The sequence below is a fragment of the Thalia democratica genome, chromosome 1 (assembly GCF_965202585.1).
Source record: "Thalia democratica chromosome 1, ktThaDemo2.hap1.1, whole genome shotgun sequence".
Lineage (NCBI taxonomy): Eukaryota > Metazoa > Chordata > Thaliacea > Salpida > Salpidae > Thalia > Thalia democratica.
Genome location: NC_139165.1, coordinates 79,065,114 through 79,088,498, shown reverse-complemented (window position 1 = coordinate 79,088,498; position 23,385 = coordinate 79,065,114). Strand labels below are relative to the sequence as shown.

Genomic DNA, 23,385 nt, shown 5'->3' with positions numbered 1-23,385 from the left:
TATAGATAAAAATATTTATAAGTTTTCAGACCAATTAGAAAAATGTTTATGATTAAAAGCGAAAAGTTTTATTCTTATATATGTTCATATAGACAAGTCTCTTAAAAAAAAATTGCTTTCTCTGATCTTACTGAATAAATAGTTGGTTGTAAAGCGGATATTACCATTAAAAACGTATCATTAGCTTTAAAAATAAAAATTGTAGGTGACTTTTAATTTTGTTTCATTGAAACTAGATCTAACTCATACTTCAAAAATTAAAAATTTAATAAACTTTTATCAGTTATTAAGTATTTCTGTCAGCTTCTATCAACTAAAAAGAAATGAGCTAGAATGTGTAAAATTAGAAGTACAAAATTGGTTTTTGTTGGGAAACTGTGCTTTCTTAATCACTAAAAGTAAAAGCATGTATCGTTTTAAAGATATACAGAATACAGAACATTTTATAATTACAGCTTTACAATATTTTATTCGAGAGTCTTTTATTTTTAAATGACGTATTGAACCAGATCTGTGGAAAATGTAAAATTAAACCTAAAAAAAAACAACTTAATAATTTTTTTAAAATTAGATTTATAAATACGTTTACTATTACACTACAAAAGTTATTAACCAACCAAGTTTGAAAACCAAATTTTTGTGGACGAACTTTATTAAAAAATCGCATCGAAAACTTAAAAAAAAAATAAACTAAAAAAAATTGTCCACTGTCTATGAAAAAATTTAAAAAAATACTAAAGCAGTGGTAACATAAAAAATTATTTTAAAAGTCAGAAAAAAATACTGTTTAAACTTTAATGAACAAAAAGTGATTAAATTTATCAAATACAATCACAGTAAAATAATAAAACACAAACGAGCGACTTTCTAAGACAGACAAGAGTCATTGCGTCTCAATTAAAAAACGCAACAAAAAAAAACAACCGCTAGCGAGCGCTACACGGCTTCCGACTGCTGCTGGATGGAGGGCAGCACCGAGTACTGGGAAGTGGTGACGTCACTCATCATCCTCCTGACGTCGTTGTTGCCCAGCAACGTGAGCTGGGTGGGGTCCCTGACATTGTGGGCCAGCCTCCTTCTTCGGTTGCTTGCCTGCCCAAGCTCGTCGCTAGTTCCCTTCTTACACACCACGCCCTCAGAAACCTGCGGAAAAAAATGTAATAAACAGGGTTAATACAAAAAACCTCGAGACCTGCAATTAGAGAAGTTTTGAAAAAAAAACCTGGAATTTTGAACAATTTTAACATGTTAAGTAGTAAAATTTTGATTTGACACAAAAAACCAATCGAATAAATAATATTTTTTTGTCATCATCAAAAATTTTATTTTATAAAAAACACATTTAAAATAAGTTTACAATTTTTTTCATACTATTTAACACAGTTTTTACCTTAAACACAACTTTAAACTAAAAATGGACCCAAAAATGCGGAATTTTAAAAATCTGAAGGAAGTTTTGAAAACCTGGAGAAAACTTGCCAAAAACATTTGGCTACCCTGAATAAATAAAGATGTCGATTATCAGCGAGTTTTTTAACCACTGAAGGCCTTTGACTGTTTAAACTTCTGTTACTCGACTTTAATCATACTGCGGTGCTGAGATCATTTCACTTCGGCGGTCGCCGTTGCAGCAACTCAGGATGCAGACTTTTATGCCATAACTGCCGAATTACCAGGCATGCATCTGCAGCCGAAAATACAGGGAATACTAACATTCGCTTCTGTAAAACGGCTAAAACAAAAGCCTAATTTTTTAACCTGACGTGGAATAAACGGCTTATACAAAAACCTAAACTGTTAAAAGAACATATCAAACATTATCAAAAATAACAAACCTCAATACTTTATTTGAATTTTTGTTACAAAAACCTAAACTACAAATTTCACACAGCTAAACTTATAATACACAAACCTCGACGCCAGGTTCGACTTCTATTGTTTCGATCAACGACGGCACGTGCGGGTAGAGCTCCTGTTCGTGCTGGTGGTGCTGCATCGTCTGCTGGGTGTCCACAGTGGACGTCGACAGCTGCACGTCAATCACCGCCCCTGGGTGCTTCATCGTGGAATACATCTCTGTTTTGGGGAATTTATTATTTGTATTCAGTTTTACATTACGCTGTTTCGTCCATTTTGAACTGTGTTTAAGCTACCGGAAAAGCGGCATTTGGTTTTTTTTTTCTTATTTATGTATGGTAAAAAGTAAGCTTGAACTTTCTGATGTTTATTTTTTAAATCTGTGTTTATAATACTAAAATAATACGAAAATACTAAAATGAGAATTAAAAACGGTTTTTTAACACAGCACCCAAAATAGTATACAGTAAAAACTAATGTTATTAAAATGGCTCAAACTGTTTTATTCTATTTTCAATATTTTTATGAAAATAACATGTTTCAATTCCAATCAACAACTAACCAGTGACGTGTCGCATCAAGAAAGATTTTCTTCTCTTCGAAGATTCCGCTGAGTTCCTCATAGAATTTTTGAGGCGACTGTGTTGAGAATATTTAAAAATAAAACATTCATTTAAACATTGCTTTTCAATAATTAATTTGTTAGATTTTTGTTAATTGCTGTAATGTAAAATTTGAAAACTAAAAATATAAAACTAATAGCCCTTGTTTTATTAAGACCTTTTCAAAGGTGTTGGTTTTGAATATTTCAACAATTTTCTTAAATAATAAAATAGCTATATGTGTTTGAAGCAATCACAAGAATATTTTGTAATAACAAAATGTCACGTCTAAAAATTTGGCATATACTTATATTAATTTTATCATTTAAAACTGATAGAATCCTTGGTTTATTAGATATACTTAGTAAAAGCTATATTTTTTTTAAAGAATAAAAATTTATAGCTCAAACTAACAGATAAAATATTAAATTGTTAGTCATTATTAGTATGACATCAATTAAAACTAATTAGTTAAATACCAACAAAAAAGTCAACATACTTGTTTAACAATTTAGTTGCCTTAGAACTTCGCTGCCCGTTATAATACTCACTAAAAATTTACTTTTTGTTAGTATTCAATTAATTTGCTTTAACTAATATACTAAAAAAAAATTTTAATCAGCATAAAAAAGTGACAAAAATTTAGAAATTACAATAGTTGTATAATACAGTTAGACAAGCTTAACCTACTTTTTGGAAAACATATATAAAACACAACCTTGATGTGCTATGAATAAAATTTGTCCATTAATTTACACAATAATCTTTTAAGGATTATCTAAGAATCTAGTAAAAAACATCATCAAACTTTTTCACATAAAACAAAACATTGTTATTACTAAAAACTATAATAATCGTCACATACAAAAATGTGCGACTTACATATTCAACTTTAACTTGTAGTTTTAAAATTAGTTTTACGTTCTGACTTTGCAAAGCAATAAACTTTCATAAAACAAAATTCACAAAAATCATACAAAAGATTTTCAACTTTTTTTCTTAAACAAACAAACTTGTTGAATATAGTTTTATCTTATTCATTAATTTTATGATGTTTTTAAACATGATTATTTGAGACCCTTAATTGAAAATAAAACCCAACAAAACAATTATTTGAAACAAACTTGTTGAGCACTTTGTTGGACTTGCTGACCGGCTGGTTGCTGCTGACCACCTTGTACTGCATGGCGAACTGGTACTGGGGCAGCCCCTCCACCGAAACCCGGGGAAGCCCCACGATGTACCCGTCCTCGTCGTAGACGACGTCGGCGCTCTGCTGCGCCCTCTTCACCTTCGTCTTACCAGCGGGGTTTTCCCTGGTCTGAGCCGTCCTGTTGGAAGGCGACGAGCGCGCTGTAGAAATGAGGGGATTGTTATCAATAAATATATAGCTGTTTGGTTGGTTAATCGTAAAAAGTACAAATAAGTATAAATAGAATGTTTTTCAAAAAGAAATAACTATATAATTTTCTTTTCTCTCTAAGTCACAACTTAAAACCGTTTTAAAATTTAACTTACACTCAGTGAATATATTCAAACTAAAAGACAACGTCTATAAAAATTTTCAGAGGGTTTTTATTATTATTGACAATAATAATTAAACTGTTTGATTGGTAAAACGTAAAAAAGGTACATGCAACTAAATGTAAATGAACTATTAATGCATTAGTACCATTTGAATCGTGTTAGATGAATAATTTTGATATTGATGTTTTTAGGACTACTGAATTAATACAAAACAAACTGAAACTAGCCAAGAAAAGCCGGAACAACTTAAAATTTACAGAAATTTTATTCTTACAAGTACCAACGTATATAACATATAAATGTTAGAAAAACCAGTGAAAAGTAATTTATTTTTTTTACACACTTCTTGTGAAGGTGTGCTCTTTTGAGAAAGAGAATTTTTGAATATTTTATTGTTACTGAATATCAACAATTGAAACTTTGATTTTTGGAAACGTTGCTTCTCTTGTGGGTGTTGTTGTTGGCTGTCGACTTTCGGGACTCGTTCTGGTCTTTCTGGTCGTATTTCATCTGAACTTGAGGTTTCTACAACAAGTTGTAACATTTTTTGTTGACAACTATTTATTGACTGTAAAACTTCATAACATTATCAAAACATTTATCCATAATTTATTGTGAGTAGTTGATTTTATTTAATAAAAATAACTTTTAAAAGTATTGAACATTTAAAAGTTATTTATTGGCTTTGAACATAAAGCTGCGTATTAATATTTGACAAATTAAACGAATATAATTACTTATAAAACTTTAAGTTGTTTGTATACGTAGAGCTAACTATTATATTCAAGTTTAAACATACTTTTATATAATTGTAATCGATTTGGACACATATAAATGCAATTTTCTATCAATAGTACATTAATTAACTTTTATAACGTTTATGGTGAACTAAAAATACATAAAAATTGTTTATAAGAAAATTTAATATATGTGAACTATATTAAAAATCATTTCAAAACATCTCTGTACCAACAATTTTAAAGTTTTCAAATGAAACAAAAGTTATACATTTAAGAAACATAAGTTTGAAAATATAAAATTTTTATAACTCACTTTATGCTTCCTTATTATTTTACTTTTTTCAAGTGATAGCACCTTGCTTTCCTCTAAAAATATATATTAGTATAAATTTCTCAAGCAAATTTAAGTTTTATAGAAAAAAAACTCAAAACTCATATTTTCCGTAAATAAAATATCAAAATACTTGGAAATTTAAAGCACGCTCAAAAACAAAAGATTCAAATTGATAAAAATATTTAACACTGTATTATGAAATTTTGTCAAAAACTAATACAAGCGCTTTAATTAAAAATCAATACAAACTATTTTGTGTTGAACCAAGATTTCAAAATAGATTCAAATAAAAAGACAGCGCATATATAGATTTAAAATAAGTCAAAACAGCCATTAATAAAATTTCCTATATCTTATTTTTTACATATGTACTACCTGGGACAGGAGCTGCTTCTTCAGAATTTCTTTCGCCTTCTTCTATAAATACAATAAAATATTTTTGATTATTAGAAAAAGAAAAATGTTTAATCTAATTAAAAATTTAACTACCAAATTTCATAAAAATGAATATTAAGAGCAATAAACTAAAATCGACAAGATATTTGAAGAAAAAAAACAAAACAGTAAAGAATATATTAGTATCTAGAATAAATAAGAAAAAATTCCAAGTCTTGTAACACTAAAATTCTAACTTAAAATTAAAATAGTAAAGAACGTATAACCAACTCAGTTTATTTTTCTTGTGTACTCTGTGGACCGTTTCTTTTTTAGGGGCCGGAGTCACAATCACTGGCACCGAGCCTTGAGCCCACGAATCTATTTTACTTGGCTCAGGTTCCTGCAAAATAAACATTTGTGAGTGAGAAATGTTATAATCTTTCTGAAAAGTTTACTAAGGCTAAAAAAATTAAAAAGACCTAAAGTATTTAAATAATATAAATTTAGTTATAGTAAAAGTAAACAAAAAAATTGTTTTAAACACTTGAAAAACTTTCAATAGCAAAATTAAACATAATACACTTTTAAAAACAATCAACTCATTTTAATTTCAAAAAACGCAACCCGGCTAATACCTTGTTAACAATTGTAACTGAGTATTCAAACAAATATACAGTTTTCAAAATATACTATTTACTATTACTTTAACATAACAACTAACCTCTTCTTCGCACCAATCCTTGTTATCACTAATGTCCTTCTCCCCTTGATCGTGAGCAAGAAAATGCCACTGGATCAACTGGAGAAGGGTGTTTTTCGTCTGCATTATTGTGTAGGGCACCAACTAAATACAAAAAAATAAAATTAAAAAAAACGGTCTACTTTTAAATACAGGCAATTTAAACATAATAACATACATGATTTGTTAATAGACAGATATTCAAAAAAATTATGACGTCACAAGAGCTGAAGAATAGCATTTTTGGTCTGCATTATTATGTATGGTATCACATGAAAAAATATTAAAAATATATTTTGTAAATTTAGAGAATTTTAAAGTTATAATACACAGGGTATTTATTCTTTTTAAAAATTTATTTAAAAAACTAAATTTCGGTCAAAGACCTCGTCAGTGCTTAAATAAATCTTATTCAAATAAGAAATAGATCTATAATCTATTTGAATAAGATTTATTAAATTACTGACGAGGTCTTTGACCGAAACTTAGTTTGTAAAATAAATTTTCGAAAGAATAAATTCATTATTTTACCTCCAGTAATTGATATACTTAAAACCAAAACAATTAATAGACAGGGTATCTCATAAATGATTGCACACTTTACGTGAGATCACAATCATATTACGTCATTAGATTACAAGCTACAGGGATAAATCAATCCAGTTATATAGTTTTAGTCTTTTAATTCATTAAAAACTAAGCTTTCAGTTACTTTTTACCGTTTGTTTTTTAATTTATGTAACTTTCAGTATATAAGTGATCTGGTTGGAAAATTTTTGAGGCTTCTTATATAAGATGCAAACTAAAAGGTGAAAAATTACTACTTAAAAACAAAAAATATGTTGCTAAAACTTTGACCCAACTTTCAAACACTTTATAAGTAATATCTTAAGCTTTAAATAATATTTTAAATTATTATTTTTATTCTAAAATAAATAAACTTTTACTTTTCTTTGGTCATAAACATATCATTTTTACTTGCAAGAATATAAAATGTGTGTAAATTTAAAAAACAATTTTGTAGTAAAACTACAGATAAAAACTATTTTACAAGCAAAAGTTTTATTTTCAGTCAGATTAAACAAAGTATAATTTTATACGGTTACAAACATTTTGAAAATTTTTGTAAACTCATACAAACTTGTATTTAGATTGTTTCAAAATTTACTGCTTATAGTAGTAATTATATCTTCAAGTATATGTAAGGTATTTCAAAATCAAAAAGATTATAAGTTTGAATTTCATATCTTTCAAAAACAGTTGATAAATTTTATGTTAGATTCATATAACATTTACATAATGGATAAACAAAACAAAGATTTGTTATTATTTTGTTACTGTACATAAGAACGAATTATAGTTCTAAGTTGGTTAAAGCATACGGTTATACAAAACAAAACAGATATTTTTAGATAAACACAAACTAAAAAAATCCCTTTTAATTCACGTACATGTACCTACTTTTAAACTCAAACATTTTAAACGAATATCTACGCAAGTCACAACTTGACAGCAAACAAAAACCATGCAATCACCTTTTTTGCTCAAACATCTATGCTGAGTCTCAGAAATAGATAGTTGTAGAAAATAAAACATACAGAAAAGTACAAACTAATATACACTTTTAATTTTAGTATATGTAACTAATTTTAAACCTAAACATTGTTAATTATTTTTCCTAATTTAGAATGTAACAGCAAACAATAACCAGCCACCCACCTGTTTCTCCATGTAGTTCACCTCGCACTTGTCCAGCACGTGGTCGATGACCTCGTCGACGATCTCGCCCAGGAAGAGCAGCTCGTCCTCGTCCTTGGTCAGCTGGAACCAGTCGGCCAGGTTCAGCCTCCCCGGCAGGAAGTCGTGGCCCAGCTGGTTGGCCAGCGACGGGTTCGCGGCCGCGTTGTTTTTCCCTCCTCCTGAGATATAATAGTTAATTTAAGTTCTGGAAAACTAAATGACAGTGTTGTATAAAGCAGCCATAAAATGCATTTCTGCACACTTTGATTAACCATTTGTTTTTTTACAGGTATTTATTTGTGCACAACAGAGTGCAAACCCTTGACAGAGACTATAAACATGCTCCTTAAACAAATTAATAAATTTAGGTTTGAATAAAACTATATATTTATTTGGAATCAAAAAAAATTGCTCATATACTGTAAGGTAAAGAGTTTATTTAAATGATAATATAAGTGAGAATTAACTGTTCTACTTATTACCATGTTTCAGTAGGAAAAACTTTGACCTTGTCAAAAATTAGTAGAATAGTAAACCGATTAAGAAAAAAAAAACTATAGCTTTATGTAAGGGAAGCTATAAAACTTATTTCAGCATAGTTTTATTTATTATTTGTTTTTTTTTACTAGTTTTATTCATAAAAAGCTGAGTGCATTTCCGTGACAGAAAATACAAACAAACATTTACATCAAAGAAAAAAAACTGAACCAAAATATCTTTCAACAGAAATGTAATTTTTAGTGTAATAAGGTTACTGTAAACAGTATTTATATAACATAAACTTCAGTTTAACTATACTGTTGCTAGTACAACTCTTATAAATACAAATGGGTATAACACAATATTTTTTAAAATAAATTAAAAAACAATTGTGATATAAAATATAATAGAACTAATGCACTGTATTGATAAACTAAGTCTTTTAAATTTTTAATCAAAAATTTTAATTCACAACATTTTGATTTAAACTTTCAAAAACTATGGCTTCTAAACCAAAGTTTATGCATTTTGTTCTCACATACTAACTATGTACTACATAAAAAGCATCATTTAACACTAGTTAAAAATTTTCATATAGGGCTTGAAGTATAGTAAACAATTAGACTTGTAAGGTTATAAAAAATTAGCAAATGAAATGAAACGACATTAATACTAAAGTTCCATGCAATACCATAGTGGTAGTTTGCAAAGTGAGAAACTTCAGTTACTTAAATAAATTTTATAAAATAAATCAACAAATTGCAAAAAACTAAAATCATTGAAAAACAAAGCCATATTAAAAATTAATAAAGTTTGAAAGTTTATAATTCAAAATATTGATCTTTAAGATTAAATAGAAAAAAGTTATAAAGCACGGCACAAATAAAAACTTACTATTCTAATACTAAATTTGAGAACTTTGCATGTTTTATTAAAAATTAAAAATAAACTGAAAAAACAAAATATAAGCAAAGAAAAAACATTTAAAAAATAATTTCTGCAAAGTTCTGAAAACATGGAGTGTTAAAATGTTGTATAAAACTCAATATAGTACTACAAAACTGAGAGCTTAATGAATCATCAAGATAACTAGAAACTGTTATCAGTTTTTTTACAATAATTACAAAAAATAATAAAATATTTATCTAATATTAATATCTAATATTACTACTATAAAAAATATTATTTAATAAACATTTAAAAATTCACCAACCCCCAGCCTTGTCATTTTTGGACTTGTTGCCGCTCTGGCGCGATGACATCAGCAATACTTACTTTTAAAATATGCAGCCCTACTTTTGACAGCCTATTTTCTGTGTATATTTGATGTTTTATTATGATTGTATTTTTGGAACAAAAACAAGACAAATTAAATGCATAGAGTTAATAAAAAGTTTTGTTAGTAATTATAAAGTTCAAAGTCTTCAGTTTTGATTTATTAACAAATGCTTTAAAACAGCCTTCTGTTTGTAGTAGAAACTATTAACATGTTAAAATCAGTTGTTAAACAAAACATTAAAATCAATCATAAAACTTATATTTTAGATTAGTTAAACAACTAACACAAATACTTAGACAGTTGTTAAATTAGGATCGTAATTGAAAACTAAGAAAAAAAAAACTTTTTAGATTTAAAATAAAGTTTTTGTTAGTTTTTTTATACCAAATAAACCAACTTTATAAAAGTTGTAAGACGCATCAAAAAAAAACTTAAACTATAGTGAATAAAAACTGCAAGTATCAAAAAGTAATTTTGGAAAAAATTTGAGAGTTATTAATTTTAGAAATATTCCTTACTATCAGTTGTAAAACAAGCAACCTTTAGGCAAAAATTTGTTGGAAAAAGTTAAAAAAAAATAATAAAAACAAATAGTTTGAGATTTATAAAATATGGTTTCAATAGTTTACTGTAAGTACAATAATATAAAAAAAAAATTGAAAATGATATTAAAATATACATAAAACATATGAATAAACATATTAATAAGTAGCAAAATTTACAGTTTCAAAGAATCATTGAAGTATTTAAACAAAAAATAAATGTTATAATATAAACAATTAAATTTCAAACAAATAATTGACTGACTTCAATGTCCAAAATTAAAGTCTAGTTAACAAAATAAAAGATTCTTTTACTATGTTTTTTATCATATAAGTAAAATAAAACCTTTCTAAATGAATTTGTTGTAAAATAAATTTCATTTGTTTTTCAATGCTATAATCAACATATGAGTTTAAAATAACATAAAACAATATCATATAAGATAATAAGTACAAAGGTTTACTAATTGACAGTAGGTCTAAGAAGTCGACAGAGCTGGTTAGAGCTAACAAGCAACAAAACACTGCAACATGGACCTCCCACATATGCTGAGTGAACAAGCTGTGTTTCAAATAAACTTGCAGCACAATCATGTACATTACAAGAAACACTATCACCAGTGCAGAGTGGCATTGAGTTTTTGGCTTGGTTGGTTCCGACCTGGTCGTGGCTTCATTGTAGCAGGCTGAGCATTTGGTTACATACATGTTTGGAAGTTTACTGGACTACTTTAAAAAAAACAGTTAACATTCAATGATTATCTATTTGCATCTGAAATATTTTTCGAATTTTTACTAACTTTTAGTTTTACATTAATTACAAGAATGCTTTAGTTTTCAAACTATACATCTTTGGAAAATTAATTCTTTAAACTTTTCATAAAATATGATTATAGTTTTTATTAAAAAAAAACTTTAAAACCTTATTTAAAAATCTTTTTAAAACCAATCAATAGCGTTTATATATGTAGTTTATGTTTTATAATGACATCAACCTAAAATATAACTAAGGATTTAAGAAGTACAGGATATATTTATAAGAGATTACACCTTTCATTTCTAATTATTATATTCACAAAACAAAAATTAATGAAAATATTTAAAGTAAGAATATACTATTTAAAACTTATTGTCAAATATTATTTGATAAACTCATTTTAAAAGTTTTTTTTTCCTTTTTACACTGTACAATACATACCTAAAAATATTCAATTTACTTATACTATTTAAATTTTGCTATCAAAATAGTTTATGAGTAAAATTAATTATTTCTTTAAAAACATTTCATATGCTAAATAATATTTACAAATAAATATTAATCTGACAACAAAAAAAAGTTTTACATAACTTATTAACTTAAAAACTAAACAGCTGAAAAACTATTAAATATTTATAAAGTATTATAAATAATAAAGGTATATAAGGCTTGACCATGTCTTATAGTAAGATGGGAAACTTAACGGAAATAAAAAATGTAAACTACAACTGTAATTAAACACTACGTGTAAACTTTTAAGAAAAAATAGTTAAAAACCATAAGGAGTAAATAGGTTATTTCAAAATTAAATTTAATAAAAGCAGCAGGGTTGCCATATTATAGGCAAAGTGAGTGCACGACTATTCAAACTTGGACAATTCAAATTCTTAAAACAAATTTTAAAGGGCCACAACTAAAAAAGTAATGTATATTTGTCTAATATAAAAAGTACATATGTAGGGCTTATTAATATCTACAAGCCATTTTTTTCTTTATGCAAAATATTAAGTATTTTTCAAGATATGGCTTTAATAAAGTAGAAAACATAGTTATTTTTAGTATTTTTAAAATATCTTAAAAAATATTTAAGATTTTGAAAAAAAGAAGAAGAGGCTTGTAAATTTCAATATCAACATATATATAAATTTTTTTAAACTTTTATTACTTTTTGATAAATAGTATTTTAATTTATTTTTACAATTTGAATTGTTGGAATTTAAATTGTCATGTAACCAGGCAAAGTAGCCAGCTTGAGTAAATAGTAAAATTTAAAAATTATAAAACTATGAGCCAAAAATTGTAAAGGAAGTTATTGTTATTTAAACTTAAATACTTGCATATACCAATAAAACAACACAAGAACTTATCAGAAATACAATATAAAAAAGAAACATTTAAGTTTTAAAACCTATTTCAAGATTTATAAATATATTAAACTAGTCTGAGTTTCTCAAAAAAATAAATCAAACTAACCTGAGTGTATGGCAACTCTCTAGTTAGCTTAACAAGCTACCAGATACGTTTTAAAGTTAAAAAGTTAAGTATTTTTTAAAAATAATGAATTATAGAATCAATAGCATCTTTATGAAAAGTCAAAACTACAGAAAATATTACTTATAATGTTTCAGTTTTTGAGCAATAACTTTTAAATTTTTATATTTGAATTTTAGTAAACTTATAAGCAAGTTGTATGAATGTATTTTCTAATTTTAAACATAATTTAAAAATATTAGTTTTATTTCAGAAATTTGCAGATTTTCTAAATTTTTTCTTGTTTTTTAACAAGCTTTGTACTTCCTTTTTAAAAAAGAAAACTAAACTTAAGATGATTTTTTTGAATAAATTAATTAAACATGAAGTATTACCAAAGTTATTGAATTGATACAGCACAAACAGTATTAATACTTAGTAACAACTTAAGTTATATTAAAAGCAAAAGAGATACTGACTTACTTCATACTTTTTTTAACTGGTTTAGATCTTTTTTTTTTAATTTTTGTATAAATAAAAATCATATTTCTTTATTATTATCATTTTTATAACAGAAAAAAAATCCTTCTACTTAATAACAATTTATTGAAGATCAAGCTAGCAATTCATTATTACCTGTAATTATAAATACCCTTTAAAATTAACATTAAACTAAGCAACAAAAAAAAACTATCTATTTAACTGAAAAAAATCCCTACATAAAACTTCATTTGGCTAACATTCAATAGGTTAAAATCTCAACACTAAAAACCACAAAGTGTGGGAAAATCATGAAGCTCAAATCCCCAAGCATGTATCCACCAATTTTAACAATTTTTTTTATGGTAATAAAACATCAGTCTCAAACTCCAACCCTTGCAACAATAAACGTTTTCTGGGGAAAAGTGAGTGTGTTACATCATATGTAATTTTAACTGCCCCATTAATATTTAACTTTAACTATCCAAAAATAAAATAAACAAAAACTATCTTTTAAACAAATAAAAAAACCCTTGGTGACATGCCATTTGGAGAACACTCACAAGGCTAAAATCTCAACACTAAAAACCACAAAGTGTGGGAAAATCATGAAGCTCAAATCCCCAAGTAAGTGTTCACCTACACTACAATAAAAAAATCACAGCATCAATCCAATCCTGTGATCACCACCACCATAGTGAACTCACAATAAGTTGTTGAGCAAATGCATAAAACTAATATTATAATGAATACTCCAGCAATAAGTAACTATCTTAAAGCTTGGTAACTAACTAATTTACTGAAATGTTACTCAAAAAAGTTTAAAATTAAGCTAAATTACAAAAAAATAACTACTAAGAAAAATTTAGCTTCTGAAACTTGTATTGGTAGAATTTATTTTAGTCTAATAAAAGTAAGAAGAAAAAAAATATTTATGCAATAGTAATTGATATATACAGCTAACAATTAATACATAACAAAAATATAATAAAAACTGGATAGCAGCAAGTAAACAATCACGCACAACCATACAATATCTTTCCCCATCAACAGACCAAAACCAGCCAATCATGATCAGAGTAAACACAAGTAAAACTGACCATACATATATTAAGAGAAACAGATAAAAATAACAACCAAAAGCAATTAAGCAAAATCTGCATGCAACACAAATTACTCAACCACAGCACTCTAAACCTACTCAGTATATTGGCTCAACAAGAAATTTTTGTAACTATATTTAAACTGATCCTTTTTTAGGTTTTTAAAAATTTCTGGAATACTAGACCTCAACTTAGGGCCCAAATACTTATAGAAAATAAACCTAAATATAATACTACAAAAATTAAATAATTATAAATATCAATGTACTACAAGTACTAAGTATTAAAACTATATTTATTAAATTGATAAAAAAAAATTTATTGCAATTTACTAATATATTTTGTATGAGTTTTTATTCATCGAAAATTATTTTAGTGCATTAGTAGCTATATATGTTGATAGCAATTACTATTGTTTGATGATTACCAGTGGCGACGTAGAATAAATTCCCCTATCGTTAAACTTTTATGTTGAGCTAAACACTAAATGCAACAACAATAACTTTGAACTTTTTTTTAAATACTAAAAGTAGATTAACTAGTTTTTATAATGAGTATTTGATAACTATAAAAATTTAAATATTTTTTTTTGAATTTTTCAATCAAAATGAAAAATTGAATCAACACAAATAAGCATTGTTTTTCAAACAAATATATATATACTAATATTAAACAGCCATAAGTAATAAATTTTATTTTAAAACAGCATTTACTGTAGGATTTTAATACATTCAAATAAAGAAAATATAAAAAATTGATTTAAAACTTTTTTTTACTCAATATACAAAAATAAAAAAAACTTTGTCCTTGACAAATACTTTTTAAAACCATTTAGTTAGAATGTTAGATCGTTAAAATTTAAAAATTGTGAAATAAAAAAATAAAAAATTACACAAAAAAGTTTTGTCATATAAGTTTAACATTCAAAATCGTTGCTTCAAATGGGCCCACTTGAACTTAAACTAATTTGAAACAATTTTACTTTAAAAATTAAGAGTTGAGCTTTTAATTTATTTAAAGTTTATTTTGATAAACAATAAGAAAATTTTGTAGTTATGAAATTCAAAAGAAAGTATAAAGCAACAATTTACTTTTTCTGATTAATGACCTTCATTAACCCTTACTAAAAAATATTTTTTACAGATACTTAATGACTGAAATTTTTATAACGTCACAGCTGTAGCCATTATAGCTAGTAATAAAGAAAAATTAATATTTTATGCGAAAAAGCTAAAACAAAGAACAATTGGAGCTGCACTTTATGTAAGTTTGAATAAATTTATCTTAAAACTACCTGTTTAATAGTTTAGAAAACTCGTTTTAAACTTTATGACGTTTACAAAATATACTGCAAGATAATTCAATTCGAATAGTTGAGTAACTATGACGTCACACTTAAAAAACACGATGTTTTGCAATCTAGCTTTCTCATTCAAAATTCCTTATAGTAATAAAAAATTTAAACTTTTTTAACGACTACAAGGTATACTAGAATTATTTTAAGTCGATTCTTACATTAAGTGTGACGTCACATAAACAAAACAAATTATTTCGTTTTAGTTTTTATTTATATCGATTATAAAAACTTTTTAATAGATCCATACATACAGCAATTGAAATTTAACATCTAAAAAAACTAAATACTACATTTCAGTTATTTAATTCTCAATCACTCGCTTGTTATTAACGAAAAATCGTATACACCTTTATTTTATATGCCCATGGTGGTTTAATACAGAATATTTTTTATGTTACTAAATTTTTATTGATGAATTAATAGGTTTGTCAAGGTAATTAATTTAAATTGTCAAGGTAATCATTTAATTACTTTTACTTATTTGTTAAAGTTCTGTATTTTTTTCAAAGTAGAGTTAATAAAGGAGAAAATGTAGCTCTCTTATCTGCTTATATAAAAAATAACGGCAAAAAGGCTCTAAAAAGCTAGTAAACGTTTTGTGCATTTTTGTCATGTTGTTATTAAGACCTTAGACTATTAAAGAAGGAATATATACTTTTGATATATACTTTACAGCATATACAGTGTACAGAGTTTGATCATTAATGTGTTACTACTTTTAGCTATTTACATAAAACTCCACCTCGGGAATTTGTATGTTTTTCTATTAATTTGCAAACCTTACAAAAAAACCTAACGTAGCCACTTTAAATTAAAAAAACTGTATAATGTTTAAACATAGAGATTATTGTTTTCAAAACTTCGATTGTTTTGACTTAAACTTCCTAAATTTTATTTTTTGTAAAACACTATTACTCTGACTAACAATAGTATTGCGAAACTACAGTAAAATCTTATAGCGGCAATGGTTTTAAATAATTTTGTTATCAGTAAAACAGCTTTGTACGATACTTTAAGTTATACCTTCTATTTATCAAGTAATTTGTGTTTTAATATAGCTAATCTGCTATCAAAAATTTGAAAAACTTGTTTTTATTTTTATGGTTTAGCTAAGTTTAATAAAACTTTCAAAAATTATTTCGATGTCAACTTAACATACAGTTTTAAAATATATTCATGAAATGTTATATGCTAGATAAGTTGTTTTAATATTTTTCTGAAAGTATTTTAACTGGAAGTACGAAATTGAATTGCTTAACATATGGCTAGTCTTACAAAAACCTTTTTATATATATTTAGTTTATCAATGTTATAAGGCGAACAGTATACAGAACAGTATACAGAACTAATAAATATACATCAGTTGTTATAAAGCTATCGATCTTTAAGAAGTTTATTTGATATATTTAAAGTAAACAACTTACTACTGCTTAATTAAAGATTAAATTAACAGCACATATGTTCATGTTTACTTTAAATAGATCTTATTTGAAATAACAGGTCAATATTTAGATTCTTTTTAAACTAAAAAGTGTGTCATGGGACGAATATTTTTCTTTAGTGGGTCGTAACTTTCCGACCCATTTTCAAGATATTTAAAAATGTTACCAAAATTTTTGAACAAATTAGCATAGTATTCTTAATAATTAATATATTTAAAATAATTAATCACTTATCAAAGTTTGTTACTTTTTGTTTATTTTAAGTTGTTTTTACAAAAAAAAAAAGCTTTCTTTATAGTAGTTTTATTTACAACAGTTATTATTTTTGACGAGTTAGCAAGCTAGCAAATTTTCTGTTATTTTGAGTACAGCAGATTAAATCTAACGCTTTGCACAAATTTTGTATCATAACAGATTAGTGGCACCTAATGTCAACCACAACTTTTTCTTTTTTTTCTTTACTCTCAAACCCTTAATTTATTCTCTGTTGATTGATACAAAGACTGTACATCGTTGGTTGATAAAGATTTAAAATAGCTTTTTAATTCTAAACAATTTAAGTTCTATTTTTTAGTTTTGTAGTTAAATGTTTAGAACTTAGATAATATGTATAAACCCATGAAAAGAGTCTTATTATTTAATTTCAAATATAATTCTTAGTCAACTATAGTTTAAAATTATTATATTAAAAAAAAATATTTGTTGCAATAGAGAATATTTTCTTTTGTATTAATGTTTGTTAAAGTTAGAATTTTTTAAGTTGTAAAACATTACACTGCAGTAAAAACTTCTACTACAGTACAGTTTAGATCAATTTAGTTTAGATAAAATAAGTTAATTATATACTACAGGTTTGTTGTTTAGTTTTTGGATGACTAAAACTTGAAAAAAAAAAAACTTTAATTTTGATGTTTAATGATATCTAAAGCTTTTATTTTTCTTTATTAATTATGAAATTTAGATTATATACTTTAGTACCTTATAAATTTTAAAACTTTTAATTTATCTAAATAAATATAATTCGCTTTGTGATTTTTCAACTGCGTCGTATGTAAAATAGTATTGTTAAAATTAAAGACTCTTTCTATTTCGAAGGTTAAAATATTAATGGATATTTACTTAAAAAACAAGCTTTTTAAACCATTTAGTTTTTTTTAATCTTTTAAATCTTTTGAAAAACTTGTAAACTTTCATTTAAGCAATTTGGTTACTTAGACTTTAATTAATTTTAGCATCTAAAAAGTAATAAAAGTTGACTTTTATGTACACTACCATACCATCTTAATTTTAAATTTAACATAACTATGTTTAAAACTAGAACAATTATAATATATCACGCCTTAATTATTTTTTGATCTACTTTTTAAGTTAATTTGTATACATATACGTATATTTATTTATTGTTATATAATTTATTTTTCAAAAATTTTTACATCTGTCTGCTATAAAGAACTCGTAGCTTAAAGTTTTAAACCACCCTTTTTCACAGTTTAAGGCTAGTTTCAACATTAATAAAACAAAGATGAAATAAAACATTTAATCTTTAATTTTAAAGCATCAAATTACTTTAACTGTATAGTTAATTATCTATGAATTAATTTAAAAAATAAAGTAAAAATTATTTTTTTCATTCATTACATTTTTTTTAATCATATAATACTTCAGTAATTAAAAAAGACTCTATTCTGAGTAAATAGTTATATATTTTGCCCAAAAGTTATTGGCTCAGTAGGTATAAAAACTTATTTAAAGAACAACAAATTTCACATGTTCATGTTTTTCAGTTTGAAGAGAAACTTTTTTTTTGTCGGGATTTTTAACTTTAAACTTTTACGTTTTTCATGCTTAGGCTACACATTTTTTCCCCAAACGCTTATTACTACAGACGCTGTGCACTTTTCATTTTTTCTTTATCTCGCACTTGATCTTTTTGTCTTGACAGCAAAAAAAATCTTACACGGTTGAATGATCATTTTCAGCGTTCAAGAGGTTTCGAGTTATATCATTTGTTGTTTGCATATTGGTAGAAAACACTTTATTGCTAGCTAGGTAGAATATATTTGAAACCAAATTTATAAAATTATATAAAGTTGAACATAAATATGTATATAACTTTTAAAAAGATTGAAAATATTAGAAATATTTTTTCTGTAAGTCAATACTTTGTTTTGTATATCTAGTGAGTATTTTGTTTGAAAAAATTATTCATTAAATCATGTACATTGTTAAATCAAAATTTAGTCTTAAACCTATGAAGTTTATGATTGCTTATACATAACACTAAAATTACTAAATTTTTTAAAACTTTTTCTAAAGAAATTCGAAGCTTGTTAACAAATAAGTTTAAACTTATTTTAAATGTGTTAGCAAAAAATAGTTTTTGAATACAACTTAATTTTTTTTTTTTTATAAAATTTAAATTACAATTTATATCGATTTCTTTTCAATCTAAAGATTTTTCGATAATTTTTAGTTAAGTCTTACAACTTATACAGTTATCGTTAAAAAAATAGAATTATAAACTTGATAAAATTTAAATCTTTGTTAGTTATTGACTAAAATCTTTAACTTAAGGATTTTAAACTCCCAAGTGAGTTTTTAAGTTTAAATCTTTAAAAAAAAAAGCACAAAAGTAAAACAAAATTATTCAGATTTTTAATTTTTTTGGTGTAAAAAATATGTCCAGCGAAGCAAATCCATCACAAGAAGTAGTTAAGGAGGTTTCCAAAGACCCCAGAAGTTACAAGTTTGAAAAAAAGTATGAAATTCACAAAGGGGTTTGTGTCGATGTCATTTTCACAGATGTTGAACATGACGAAGTTAGTTTGCGTTTTGTACGCTCTTCACACTTTTAAACTTTTACTTCTTTTACATTTTCGAAAGTTGTTAAAGAATAGTTACATGACAATTCGAATTCGGACAACTCAAATTCCGACAATTCAAGTTCTTTAAAAAATGTTTAAAAGACTATATCTCAATAAGTGATTTGAATAAAAAAAAAACGAATCTAGATCTTATTATTATCTACAAGCCACTTTTTCTTTTTTGCAAAGTCTTTAAATTTTTTCAAAATATTTAAAAATTACTTTAAATTACTATGGTTTTTACTTTATTTAAGCCATATCTCAAAATTTTTTGAATTTTATTCTAAAAGAAAAAATAGCTTGTAGATATTAATATGACCTACGTATATACTTTTTATTTTTGACAAATATGCATTACTTTTTTATTTGTAGCCGTTAAATTTTTTTTAAGAATCTGAATTGTCAGAATTTGAATAGTCGTGCAGCCTTAAAGAATACAAAAGATAAAAAATAGTATTGTAAACAAGCTAGTACTTTGATCTTACTTTTAGTTATCGTACGACGCGTTTTACTTCCGATACAGTGATTCAATGACAACAGTTGTTAATCACTGTATCACAACATGCAGAAGAGAATATTTAGAAGGAGCACAAGGCTTGCCAGATCTAAGTAAGAAGATTTTTGTATACTGCTTTTTATTAGTTGCGTAATATTTTGTTAAGTATAAAAGTAAAAATAAATATGGAAGTTTTCTGACGATGTAAGGTTACAACAACAGTATGCACGGGTAATCTTTTTGTTTGTTTTTGAGTTTGGAACGTAAAAAAACATTGTTTTTGTTTTTTAACTCATGAAAAGTATTAAAATTACAAGCTGGATTAACAATGATTAACAATGTTAAATAATATTTAATATGGAGTAATAACGAATAATAATGAAATAAAAAAAGATCTGGTTCGGGTGCTTCTGGACCATGATTTTGTTGAATTTTGCGAGCAACTGCCGCTCAACATGACCCTCCTTGACGTCATGAAGAAAATCGTTGCGGAAAAGACATGCGGGACACCTCTAGATGCCACTGATGGATATTTTCACTTGAAAATCATGATCAGTTTGTTTTAAACTTTTAAAACGCGCCTTATTTAAACTGTACTTTTAACTTTTTTTGGTAAATACTTTCAAAACGTTGAAAAAATGTTTGCTAATTTTTACGAGAAAACTTTTTATTATTTTTTTTTTGTTTCAGGTCTCACCCACTACATCGATGAAGATTCTTCTGAAGATGAGGGGTACATGGACGACGGAATGGACGAGGAAATTTAATAACTGTGAGTGTTCATATATAATTAGGTTAATTCTTCTTTTCTGAAGCCTTTGCTCTCACAAATGTTACTTGTCTTGTTAGGCGTGATTGTATTTTTACTTAGCTAGAAAAATAGTCTGACTATGTCTTAGCTTTATCAATATTCTACATAAGGAGTAAATTGTAATAAAATAAAACTTTGAAACTTTTTAGGCTGCATTGAGGCACATCAAAGAAAAGAAAATTTGAATTTTAATTAGAATTTGAATTTGGATTAGAAAACTATTTTTGAATATTTTTTTTTGATTGCTTTGTGCGAATTTAACTAGTTATTATTCTAGAAGTTTTTAAGGTGTTTTTTAATATGATTGTGTTGTTGTCTGTAATACAACCTTTATGAAACTTTAAAGAAATACTTGAAAAAAACTTTCAATTCACACTTTCAATTGAAATCGGTTTCATTTAGTTTAGTTTTCTTTTCGTGTAGTTCTTTCAATAAATTAATTGTAGCAAAGTTGTTTTTTTTTTTTTGTAAATGGTCAAACATAATATATGTACAATTCTGAAGTACTTTAAATACCGCTGCACTATAAAATGTTAAGTTTAAAACTTATAAATTTGAAACAATGTTTTTATGCTAATTGTGTTAGTATATTGATTAAGATAAAGCATCTTTTGAGACGATTAATTAATTTAAAAAATTCATTTTTTAAAAAACCGAAAGGTTATTGTGTATGTACAGAAAAATAAGTTAAACAAACTGTTTTTTATTAAATTTAACTTTAAAGCTCGAAACATTAAGAGGTGTTTAAGCTTTTGTTTATTTTATCCTAGAATCTTTTTAAGAATTGTAATGTATTTTTGAATTTCAATAATAATGTTTAGAGTTTAAACCATATATACACTGTCTTTGATTTTAATTTTGAACGATTTTTTTTAAAAACTTCAATGATTAGAACAGCTTAAGCGTAAAAAAGCAAAAAAAAGTCTCTTTGCAAAGTTGTATATAATTTTTTTTAATATTTAACATACTATTTTTTTTTTTAATTAATAAGTGCTGGCTATTGAAAACTGTTAGTTCGTAGTTTTAACTTTTTTTTAGTTTCAATTAAATACAAATTTACACTAATTTAGATAGAATACAAAGTAAGTTAAGTATTAATCAACTTTTAAGTGGAAAATTAAACAAAAAGACACGATATAATGTCAAGTTCAAGTTGAAAGTGATATAAAAGCAAACACTCTTTCTTATGTTAACAAAAACAAGATGTTTTACTAATTTAAATAAATGGTTACACATTTTTGAAAACTTTAAACAAATCTTTTTAATGTAGTTTCGTATTTATTCTTTTAAAAGTTAGCTTGGAATTAGCAAAAAAAAAAAAAACTTAAATGTCATTTTGAACTGAAAAGAAAACTTTTTTTGGGATACTTTGATATCAGTTTTGAATGTTTTCAAGTACCAAAAGTTTTTTTTTCATTGAGACATAACATGACAGACTCTGTGTACTTTTCATTTTTTCTTATTCTCAAACTCAATATTTTTGTCTGTTAGCAGAAAACACTTTATACGGTTGAATGATTATATCATTTACTGCATATTAGGAATGTCGAGTTATATCACTTGTTGTTCATGAATTAAAAGATATTGCTTTACTATTAAGTGTTTATTATATGGTTGAACAAAATGTATAAAAACATATACCATTGAAAGTTAATAGTTTTCGTATCTAAAGTTCTAAAAAAAAATATTTTAGTAAATAGTCTTAAAAATATTTTTTAAACACACAATTAACTTCAAAATCTACTTTAATTTAAATACAATTACACAGTGAAGCTTCAAAAAAAGTATTGATTTGTTTTTTTAATAGAAACTTTAAAAGTATAGTATCAAAAAGATATGAGACAATTTTTAATTAGAAATAAAGTAAAAACAATATTTATATTTCTGTTAATAAAACCAAATTGTTTTAGTGAATTTTATATAAATTTATAAAGTTTTTATAAATATTTACAATATAGTATCTTAATTAGCCTATCGAAAGTTAGCATGGTAGATAAAAGTATTAATAAAAAAACTTAATATTCATTAAATAGTATTACAATGTGAAAAGAACTTTTTGAATTTTGATAATTTTCTTTCATTTTTTATATAATATGTGCTTCGATAACACATCATTATAAAACTAGTTAAAAGCACAACTTAAAAACTCCATACTTTTTAGATAAAACCAACATTAGAGATTAAAGGCACTTCTTGTATCATTGATTTTTGTTTTATATCAGGGTCTCAAGTGGCCCATTTTGGAGACAATGAGCAGTAAAGGGGCCTTAACGGGCCATGAGGTCATAATTTGAAACTGATATATACACTAGATATTCTGGAGTTGATAATGAGAGGCAAAAAGAAAAAAAAAAGTCTTAAGTGTTTTTAAGTAATCTTGTTTGAGG

At 25.6% G+C, this 23,385-nt stretch overlaps 1 protein-coding gene across 2 annotated transcripts; it reads right to left on the bottom strand.

Moving 5' to 3' along the window:
- Nucleotides 1-916: 916 nt before the first annotated feature.
- LOC145845399 (uncharacterized) lies at nt 917-9,712 on the bottom strand. 2 transcript variants are annotated; one of them, XM_082952700.1, is made up of 12 exons: nt 9,611-9,712; nt 7,897-8,096; nt 6,160-6,282; nt 5,727-5,838; nt 5,436-5,477; nt 5,040-5,092; nt 4,406-4,511; nt 3,584-3,812; nt 2,959-3,009; nt 2,420-2,496; nt 1,913-2,076; nt 917-1,143 (listed from the first exon to the last, which is right to left on the bottom strand). In XM_082952700.1, exons 1-12 carry the CDS (start codon nt 9,657-9,659, stop codon nt 937-939), a joined length of 1,413 nt encoding a protein of 470 aa, XP_082808826.1. In that variant the 5' UTR covers nt 9,660-9,712; the 3' UTR covers nt 917-936. The 2 variants fall into 2 exon arrangements, with proteins under 2 accessions (XP_082808826.1, XP_082808827.1); XM_082952701.1 differs by lacking the exon at nt 2,959-3,009.
- Between the last annotated feature and the right edge of the window lie 13,673 nt (nt 9,713-23,385).